The sequence below is a fragment of the Chenopodium album genome, chromosome 25 (assembly GCF_948465745.1).
Source record: "Chenopodium album chromosome 25, dcCheAlbu1.1, whole genome shotgun sequence".
Lineage (NCBI taxonomy): Eukaryota > Viridiplantae > Streptophyta > Magnoliopsida > Caryophyllales > Amaranthaceae > Chenopodium > Chenopodium album.
Window position 1 is genome coordinate 21,147,908 of NC_137858.1, and position 11,418 is coordinate 21,159,325.

At 40.8% G+C, this 11,418-nt stretch overlaps 1 protein-coding gene across 1 annotated transcript; it reads left to right on the plus strand.

The window, feature by feature from the left end:
- Nucleotides 1–3,949: 3,949 nt before the first annotated feature.
- LOC145613866 (uncharacterized) lies at nucleotides 3,950–9,379 on the plus strand. The gene is made up of 5 exons (XM_081668906.1): nucleotides 3,950–4,475; nucleotides 4,671–7,621; nucleotides 7,670–8,032; nucleotides 8,090–8,616; nucleotides 8,932–9,379. Exons 1-5 carry the CDS (start codon nucleotides 3,950–3,952, stop codon nucleotides 9,377–9,379), a joined length of 4,815 nt encoding a protein of 1,604 aa, XP_081525032.1.
- The last annotated feature ends 2,039 nt before the right edge of the window (nucleotides 9,380–11,418 follow it).

Sequence of the window (11,418 nt, forward strand, 5' to 3'; positions counted from 1 at the left end):
ACTTATGATCTTAAACTCATTAGTGTACACAATTGATCAAATAGGAGTTGATTATGTAGTTAAACTCAATAGTAGACACAATTGATCAAATATGAGTTGACTTTTGATCTTAAACACATTAGTGGACACAATTGATCAAATATGAGCTGACTTTGCACTAAAACTCAATAGTTGACACAATTGATCAAATATGAGTTGATTTTACTCTTAAACACAATAGCGGACACAATTGATCAACTAGGAGTTGACTTTTGATCTTAAACTCAATAGTGGATACAAATGATCAAGTAGTAGTTGACTTTTGATCTTAAACTCATTAGTTGACACAATTGATTAAATAGGAGTTGACTTTGCACTTAAACTCATTAGTAGACACAATTGATCAAATATGAGTGGACTTTTGATCTTAAACACAATAGTGGACACAATTGATCAACTAGGAATTGACTTTTGATCTTAAATTCGATAGCGGACACAATTGATCAACTAGGAGTTGACTTTTGATCTTAAACTCGATAGTGGATACAATTGATCAAATAGGAGTTAACTTTTGATCTTAAACTCAATAGTGGATACAATTTATCAAATAGGAGTTGACTGTGCACTTAAACTCAATAGTGGGCACAATTGATCAACTAGGAGTTGACTTTGCACCTTAACTTAGTCATTTGGCTGGAAACATAATTGAATAGAGCTAAAGTCAACTGAACTTAATATACCTAAAATCAGCTAAATTAAAATGACCATTTTATAAGATCTGGTAATTATGAACATAACTGTATTGAATATAATCACATGAGAACTTGCTCTTAATTTGAATTTCTGCTTAATGTTGTATTTCTAGTTTTCTTTTGTAAATTATTTGGTTTCGTTTTCGGGGGATATTTTCACCCATTAAGGTTTTAAGATTGAATCAGAATAGACCAAAAAAATACGTAAATGGCTCGTTTTAACGTGTTGACTCGATAATATATCTTTTAATGCATGTGAATTACAATCATCAATTAAATATACGGTGGAGATTAAGTTCAATAATTACTTCTTAGTACAAAAATTCAGTCACTTCAACCCAATTGTGGTGGAGGTTTGTTTCACGGTTTCTAATAGTTAACATTGTATAATGGAAAATGAATTGTTTCAAAATTTCCCTCCCATAAAAAAACCCAACTACTGCCAACTTATTCCCCCCCCCCCCCCCAAAACAGAGTGACAATAGTTGTTCCCCTCCCAAATAGAGTGTAAGGAAAAAATTTCAGTCACCTCAGCCTAATTTTTTGCACGCTTCTCAATAGTTTAGAACAGTAAATGAAGAACTTGAACTTTTTCAAATTTTACAAATTTGAAAACTGAATTTTTAACTGCCAATGTTCCCCCCCCAAATAGAGTCACACCTTATTAAGTTCAGTATATATTTATAGAGAGAACGTGGATCAATTGCAACTCTACCTTTCCCTCTTCTTCTTTAAGCGACCATATTGAAACCCAAATAGTAACTTTATCATGAACAATCCACTAAATAATTGTTCTTACGATTTCGTGTGCTCCCTTTACACCGGATCCCAAAAAAATGGTGTTAACATTAACATTGAAGAATTACAAGAGTGTATCAACAAAGGACCCGACGACATGCGGTTGAAGTTGGCAAAAATTACCCTTAAGGACCGAAATCGGAGGATGATGTTCAGTCACTAGGTTGCTGCGATTCAACGGAGTGGGAATGTTGTATACGGCATACGATTTCACCCGGAGTACCCTTTTCTTAAGCCTTTCAAGATTACGTATCCTCTTTATTTTAGGCGTGAAGCCTTTGCTATGCTTTACTATATGCTAGAGTTATACACCATTGCACTTACATTTGATTTGGCTGAGTTAAGAAACAATATCTTTAAATTCCAATTGTTTGAGAGGCAATAAAGATATTATGAGGAGTTCATGAGGTTACTCATGCCGCCAGAAAAATTAGATGAAGTTTCAGCTGAATTGCAAGCCACACATGGACAAAATGGGTGGGCAATGGTGACTCTGCGCCGTGAGTTTTCAACTCAAATTGACCAACAGAAAACCACAGCAACTATGGAATGGGTAAAATTCTTAAACAAAGAGTTTAACGAGTTGTTAAGCGAAGATGAGAATGAGTACAAGAGCTTTGTTTCAATGATTTGTGGATTGAATGAAGTGCCAGATGAAGTAGTAGCAAGAATTCTTAAACACCGCATGGTAACAAAGAGTATTTTCCCAAACAATTACAACGAAAACTTAGCAGATGCTTGCATCAACCATGACGAGAAGTACCTGTTCCATTACCGAGGATCTTCTGATTCCGAGGATATGGTGGACTCTGATGAGAACCACGGTCTAGGATGGTGGTAAGTGGTGGTACGATTAAACCAAATGCATATGAATTATAAATTTTTTGCACTGCTATGGAGTTCGGCTTTATGATAACTGTTGTTTTTGTTGATGATTAGTACTAGTTTATTGTATAATTACAACCTTAACTCTAAGTTTTATGAACTTATTTACTATGCATTTTATTAGCTAAATTGTAATTATTAGTTTTGAAATTGTCATTGTTGTAGCTTTTAATTATTATGATACTTTTAAATTTTATAAATGTCATATGAATGTGTTATTTTAAGTTACTTTTCTTCGCATTTGTTGTAATTTAGTCAACGTATATTGTCATATGTAGTAGACAATTGTATAAGTGTGAAGGGTATCTTGTCTTATTAATTGAATTAATTAAGTATTATAAATCCTAAGAAAAGGTTAAAGTAAGCTAAAGGTAAATAAACTACATTTATTTTGTAAATTAAATGATTCAATTACCCTTGGCAACTGAAACTAAAGCTTGACTTTGACTTTAATAAACGTATATTGTCATGACAAAGTAGTCTATTGTACATAATTTTGTGTAATTATCTGTTTATAGTTCGTAAAGAGATGTGACGACTTAATTTACTTTATTAATATGAAAAAAACTAATAATAAACCACTATATATACTAAAATATACTACACACAAAAATATCGTTTCATGTACTTTTTTTTTTGTAGTACGAGTTTGTGTAATTGTCTATTTTTAATCTGAAATATTCAATGCTTTAAATACACCTACACAAAGATGAAGAGTAATTAATTACATTTGTTAGCATGACAAGATGTATAACCCCCTAATAGTGCCTTACTAGCCCTAGTCTCATTAATTGTAGTTGGCTTCAAAAAGCACTCCACTAATACAACTCAACAAGTCACTTCATCTTATTAATTAAATTTTATGTTCTTCAATGTCCTTGTTTAGGTACACCGTAAACTTGTATTTTGGATCGATAACATGGTAACACGTTGAATTAAATTGTTCGTTGTGTTTTTAATTTGATATCGTCATTCTTTTGAGCTTCATAGAGTACATTTATGTGGTCGATTGGTGTATGGGATGATATCCGGGCATGACCGATATCTTGCGAAAGCACGTGACCAGATCACAAGAAGATGCTGATATGTTGCAGAAAGAGGACATGTCGGCCTGCCGCAATTTAACACGTGGCAACAAAAGCTCGACACTTGGCACGAAAGCTTGTGCATGGGTGAAAGCCACCTGCCAAGGTAGATTACTATAAATAAGTAGGTAAGACCTCATTAATAAGAAAAAAGAAGGACATTCTCTCTCTCCTCTCTCTCTCTACTTTCTCTCTCTTACTTATCTTCTTTTCTCAAACACTTTCTAACTTTATCATTGGAGTGGTTATCCCCGGATCACCCCGGGGTTAGCTAACTTCTTCTCATTGTGTAGGTTCTCAGCTTGCCGATAGGAGTATCAGAATCTCAAGTCCGAGTTCTTGGAAGGATTGAGATCAGACAGAAACAATTTGGCGCTAGAAGGAGGGGACAGTTGATCACTTCTATCGCCTAAGAACCTCACACAAAATATATATACAACAACAATAATCATGGCCGGAAACAATTTAAGCAATGGAATACCAGAAGGACAACCCCAGGTGGAGATAGTAGATGAAACCCATACCCTAGAGGGTAATCAGTTCCATATGCCGATAACCTCCCCTGCAGGAGGAAGGGAGGCAGAGGATCCTATGGCAGCATTTACTCCAGATGAATTGGAAACAGCCGCAAGGGTGATGAGTGCAATGAGCAAGAAGAGAAAGGAGGCTGAGGCAGCACGGGCTGAAAGAGAAGCTACCCAGGCCGATAGAGGAACATCGCACCATCATCAGGAGGAACAACACAATCAGCTGGAGAACTCGTCAAGGAGACCCCGACATGAGTCGTCAGTAAGGACGCATACAACATCACGGCAGGATGAGCAATCCTCGAGTCGTGTTGCGAGTACCAGAACTCAGCAGCAAAGAAGCTCACAAGTGGCAGGTCAAGCAGTACGCACGGTAGTGCAGTTAAGGGCATCCCCATTTGCCCAGCACATCTTAGAACAACCAATGGAGAAAGTGAAAATGCCGACTTGTAGATATGATGGAAGAGGGGATCCGGCAAGATTTATAACGTCTTATGAGGGACACATGATGCTGTACACAAACTCAGATGCAGTTTGGTGTAAGGTCTTTCCGACAACTTTGATTGGGGCTGCAGCCGATTGGTTTAACAACCTTGAAGTTGGATCAGTAGATAGCTTTGAAAGACTGACTGAGATGTTTGTAGGGCAATATGTCAGTAACAGCGTGAGGCAGAAAACTTCTGGAGAATTGATGGTTGTGGAGCAGAAATCAGATGAATCTTTGAGGGATTACATCAGGAGATTTAATAATGAAGCAAACACTATTCCGAAATTACAACAGGAGATAGCTGTGATGGCTTTGATGAATGGATTAGTTGATTCGGATTTCAAAAGGTATCTTACAAGGAAGAGTCTGCCGACATTGGCGGCAGCGTTCAGCAAAGCTCACGATTACATAAAGAGTGAGGAGCTGTTGAAGACGAGTAGCAGGCATATGGTGGTAGGAAAGGGGCAAAGTCAAAATGAGGGGACCTCGTCTGGAGGGAGCAGGCCGAGAACTCCTGCCCCGGGAAGGGGAGGAGGAAGTCGGCAAGATACCAGACCGACAAGGCTGCCAATGAGATACAGCACCTACACCCCCCTGAATACACCAAGGGCTGCAATCTACTCAGTGAATCAGAACAGAGAAGATTGGTCAAGGCCGATTCCCATGAAAGCAAGGTCGAGGGACATGAAGAAGTACTGTATGTACCATAGGGATGTGGGGCATTATACAGAAGAGTGTACCCAATTGAAGGACAACATTGAGGAGTTGATCAGGAGAGGGCACCTAACACAATACCGGTTGAATACCGGTAGAAATCAACAACCGGCACAGGCCGTTGAGAGGCAACATATAGAAGCAAGGCCTGAAAGAGCTCAAGGAAGAATAGTCCGACAAGGGGACGCAGGAATACCACCGTTATCTACTGGAAGAGTAGATGTGATAACGGGAGGACCGATTCACGGAGGAACGATTAGTGGGGCAAAGAAGCATTTAGCGGAGCACCGGCATCTGGTTTGTGCTTTAGATGTAGATAATCGTCCTCGGCCGGCATCAATACCACAAGTTGTGTTTACGGAAGAAGATGCACGAGGTGTAGTGTTCCCACATGACGATCCGTTAGTCTTGATAATCAAGATAAATGGTGCCGACATCAAAAGGGTGCTGGTAGATGGGGGCAGCTCAGCAAATGTTTTGTTTGTTCAAGCTTTTAATGAGATGAATATCGGAAGGCAATACCTGAAACCGGTGTCGTATCCAGTAATCGGGTTTAATGGATCAACTGTGAGGCCGGAGGGGAGCATTGTGTTGCCTGTAAGGATGGGTGATGGACCACAAGCAAGAGATGTGATGGCAGAGTTTCTGGTGGTGGATGTCAAGTCGGCGTATAATGCAATTATCGGCAGACCGATAATTCATGACATGCAGGCTGTTGTATCAACCTACCACTTGGCAATAGCTTATGTGTCAAACTTGGGAGCTGTGGAGAAGGTGTATGGAGGCCAGGTTATGTCAAAAGCCTGTTATGTTACAGCTTTAAAGAACCCCGTTGGTAGTGCCACAGTTCCATGCAATCCAATAAGGAAAAATGAGCCGACAATGCAAGATTTGACAATGAAGAACTTTGATGCAAGACCTGAAGAAACACCAAGGCCGTTGCCGGGCGGAGAAACTGTCCAATTTGAATTGCAGCCAGGCAACCCCAGTAGAACAGTGAAAGTTGGGGCTGATATGGATGTGGAGACCAGGTGTAACCTGATAAGTTTATTACGAGAAAACGCCGACGTCTTTGCGTTCTCAGCCAGCGAAATGCCAGGCATACATCCTGAGGTAATGGAGCATAAGCTGAATGTTGATAGAAAGTTCAGGCCGATAAGGCAGAAGAAGCGCAATTTCTCAACTGAGAAGATAGAAGCAATCCAGGCCGAGGTGAATAAGCTCTTAGCAGCAGGGTTTATAGAGCCCTGTACCTACCCTGAGTGGTTGGCAAATGTAGTAATGGTGAAGAAGCCGACAGGAAAGTGGCGAATGTGTGTGGATTTTACAGATTTGAACAAGGCTTGCCCGAAGGATTGCTACCCACTACCTCGGATAGATAGGCTGGTAGATTCGACCTCTGGTCATGCAATGCTTAGTTTCTTAGATGCATTTTCAGGATATCATCAAGTCAGTATGCATAGGGCTGATAGAAATAAAACGGCCTTTATAACAGATGTAGGTGTGTATTGTTATAAGGCAATGCCGTTTGGGTTGAAGAATGCAGGGGCAACCTACCAGAAGTTGGTGGATAAGATTTTCGAGAAACAGAAAGGGCGGAACGTTGAGGTGTATGTGGATGATACAATAGTAAAGAGTAAGAACAGAGAAGACCATATAGCCGATTTGAAGGAAACATTTGAAACCTTGAGAAAATACCAAATGAAGTTGAATCCGGAAAAATGTGTTTTTGGGGTGAGATCAGGGAAATTTTTAGGCTTTATGGTCAGTGAACGGGGGATAGATGCAAATCCAGATAAGGTGAATGCGGTACTTCAAATGAAACAACCAAAAACTATTCGAGATATACAGAGGTTAACGGGCAGGATGGCAGGGTTAACCAGATTTATCAGCAAATCAGCTGATAAGGCTCTTCCGTTTTTTATGGTGCTAAGAAAAAATAAGGCATTCGAATGGGGAAAAGAACAAAGTGATGCCTTAGAAGTAGTGAGAAATCATCTTAGATCTCTTCCTACAATTGCCAGGCCTGAGAAAGGAGAAGTGTTGCAGTTGTACATCTCGGCATCACCAAAAACAGTAGCGGCCGTTTTGTTGGTGGAAAGGAAGAGACAACAACAACCGATTTACTTTATCAGCCATGTCTTAAATGCGGCAGAACGCAGATATCCAGTTATAGAGAAAATGGCGTTAACTGTAATTGTGGCAGCCAGAAAGTTGAGGCCTTACTTTGATGCACATCCGATAGAGGTACTCACTAATCATCCCTTGGAGAAGTCACTGCGAAAAATGGATACATCTGGTAGGCTAATGACATGGGCAGTAGAGTTATCAGAGTACGAAATAAGTTACAAACCCCGAACATCAATCAAAGCTCAAGCATTGTCAGACTTTATCGTTGAGACCACATATACAGATGAAGAAGAGGAGTTGGGAACGTGGCAGGTATCAGTTGATGGATCAGCCACGGCGACGGGGGCAGGGGCTGGAATTGTGATAACGGCTCCAGATAGAAAAACGTTTGAATACGCCATGAAATTTAAATTCAAGGCAACAAACAATGAGGCCGAGTATGAAGCTGCGGTAGCTGGAATGCAGCTGTCGATAGCGGCAGAGGCAAAACGGTTAGTTTTGACAACTGATTCTCAGCTGGTATCAAGCCAGTTTAGTGGGGAGTACGAAACTCGAGAGCCAGCAATGGTAAAGTATTTGGAGAAGATGAAGCAGTTGGCAGCTCAGTTGCAATACTTTGAGATCAAACTGGTTCCGAGATTAAAAAATGCTCAAGCAGATGCACTGGCAAGATTGGCAAGTTCAAGCTTTAATGACTTGGAAAGAACGGTTATGGTTGAGATTTTAAAGCAGAGAAGCATAGATGAGATGCCGGCAGATGTCAATTGTGTTGAAGTGGAGGATCAGTGGTATGATAAAATACTGGCATACATCGTTCATGGTGTAGGGCCAACCGATAAAGGGGAGCTGAGAAGGTTACAGAAGGACAGTGTGTGGTTCGTTATGTCCCAAGGCCAGTTATACAAAAGGGGATTTTCATTGCCGTTGCAAAGGTGCATAACGGATTTTGAATCCGCAAGATTAATAGAAGAATTGCACGAGGGAAGTGGTGGTAATCACCTCGGGGCAAGAGCTTTGTCCAGAGAGGCAATGAGAAGGGGATACTACTGGCCGACAATGATTGCAGATGCGACGGCTTATGTTAAAAAATGCGAAAAGTGTCAAAAGTTTGCTCCAGTTATCAACTTGCCCCCAAATGATCTAACTCCGATATTGAATCCAGTCCCCTTTGCCCAATGGGGAATGGATATAGTAGGCCCGTTCCCATCAGCCACAGGTGGAAGAAAATATCTGATAGTGGGAATTGATTACTTCACCAAGTGGATAGAGGCAGAACCAGTAACGAAGATAACGGCATCGGAGGTGAAAAATTTTATATGGAAAAACATTTTCACGAGGTTCGGGTTGCCGATGGCGATGGTTTTTGATCATGGAACTCAATTTGACTGTAAGCCAGTCAAAGATCTCTTAATGGTGTATAAGGTAAAATTTGCTTATGCAGCAGTATGCCACCCACAGTCTAACGGCCAAGCAGAAGCAGCAAATAAGCAGATAATAACGGCAATTAAGAAAAAGATCGAAGATGCAAAAGGTTTATGGGCAGATTTGATACCAGAAATATTATGGGCCAACAGGACAACAATGAGAGAAGCCACAGGTGAATCCCCTTATACTCTAGTTTTTGGAACGGAGGCAGTCATACCAGCAGAAGTCGGGTTGCCGACATTCCGAATTCAGCATTACTGTGCAGATCAAAATGATTTACTCCTACGGCAACAGCTAGATTTCTTGCCAGAGCTAAGAGAAAAAGCAGCAGTTAAGTCAGCTGTCTTTAAAGAAAGAATGTCACGGGCCTACAATAAAAGAGTATCATATAGGCCGATAAGTAAAGGAGATCTAGTATTACGAAGAACCGTAGCAACCGGTAAGGGAAATGAAGACGGGAAGCTGAGTGCAAACTGGGAAGGGCCTTATCGTGTTAGAGATGTCGTCATACAAGGGTCATTTTATCTGGAAACTATCGATGGAACACCTCTAAAGAATGTATGGAATTCAGCTGTACTAAAGAAATATTATGTGTAACAAACGTTTTTAATGTGAAACTGATGTCAAGAAAGATGTCAGTGATGAATGAAGAAGTATTCAGACAATACGCAATGAAATAGGCATCCTCCATTTAACAGAACATCGTTAAATGGGACGGAAAGCTCAAAACCGCTTCCATGAAGATAACAGTTATACAACCTGATCAGTTGTATACGTTAACTCATGAGGTTGCTGGTTCAAAATATAAATACCGGCCAAATCAATTCGAGTATACGCCGACATGAGGCGTAGCTCAGAAAATGATCGCCGAGAGGGTACCTAACTGGCTAAAACAACACAGCAGTAGGTGACCGATGTTATAATCTGAACCAGCAACAACCGTTCGCTTTCACGTTCGCAGCTCAGTGTGCATAGCTCTAACGTGAACTATGTACACTGGGGGGAACAAAGAATGATATGGCGTTCATATGCGTTGTGAACCGATAGTATGCTGATAAGTTTTTAAAGTATGCTGGTAATTTTTATATGCAATTTCTTGAGCCAGGTTTTAGATCTGGTATCTTCGGAAGCTGGCGTCTTTAAAAAGGTTTCTAACTGGAAGTTTTCGGATTTCAGACAAAGCATTAGGTAAGCAATTATTTTTTGCAATTTTTTATGCGTTAAAAACTAACAAGGCAAGGCAACATGATTATCATAACCTTGTTTAAAAACAGGCAAACTAGAAAATGAGAAGTAAAGAACAACACAGTTATGAAGAAAGTGTAGAATTTTGTAGACAATCGGCAGACAGTAAAAACAAAAATAAGTTTACACAACAGATAAAATTAACAATCGACAGGCATCACCACAAAAAAGGGGTATATGCCGATAAAACAGCACTGCCAAAACATGTTCATACATACAAAAGACAATAAAAGAGTTATGGCTGGTAAGGCCCAATGATACAAGACCCACAAGAGGATGTCGGTGATGACTGCCCGCCCCTTCAAGATTGAACATTCTCAGGCACTGGGGAATCCAAAATGCTGGGATTGCTGGGGCCATCATCAACAGTTGGCGCCAGGTTATACAAGTCCTCATCAGAAAATTGCTGCGCCTCAAAGCCGGAAGGGATCTTGTAGGCTTCCTCGCCGAAAGCCTTTTCAACTTTTGCCCAATCATCCTTCTTCCAACCGGCGACGTGGGCAATACATCTCTGAGCAGCGGTCCAACCTCCATCAAAACGATCTTGGAGTTTGGAGCAGAACTCATCGGAGGCTAGATAACGGCCAACCGCTCTCCGACGGATACCAGGTTTGTCGGCTTCCATTTTTTGAACCTTTTCTTCAAGGCTCTTAATTTTAAATCTGGCATCCTGAAGGTCTTTTTCAATTGAGGGAAGCCGCTCAATGGCCTTATCTTTCTCAGAGATCTGAGCCTTTAAACTCTGCACCTCTAGCTCGAGATTGGCGACCCTCCCTGCCTTGACCTTCAGCTCCGACATCTCTTTGTCGTCTTTCTCTTTTATTTTCCTTAAGTCATCTAAAGCTTTTTCAGCATTTTTGATGACTTCCTGCATAGCACTTTCGCTGGCGGAAGCTTGATGATGCTTCTCCTGATAGTAACGATACATCTCAACCAGCTCTGTGCCAGACATGACGGCCTACAGAAATGTATATATAAGTAAAAATAGGGAAGCCGAGAACACTACATAAAAATATATATATAAAGAAATAAAATAATAACATATATACGTACCTTCATCATGTTGTGCATGTGGATAGCAGCAAGGGGGCCGATTGGACCAGCAGGTCTGTCCATTGGCAGTGTCAAATTGCTCAACAGCCGATAACCGAGATTCCCACCTTGCATTGGGTCATCGGTTATCATAGATTCGTTCCGGCCGACATCCATAGCAGGTTGCCAACGGTCGCCGGAATGGCCGGGAGGGACAGCAAACCCCTTCAGAACTTCATCTGGAAACCTTCCAGAAACACGTTCAATCAATTGATTGGACCGATAAGTCAAGGCTGGGATGCTGGAATCCGACCCAACCGTTGTAGGAGCAATTACGGTGGTTGCCTGAGGTAGACGGG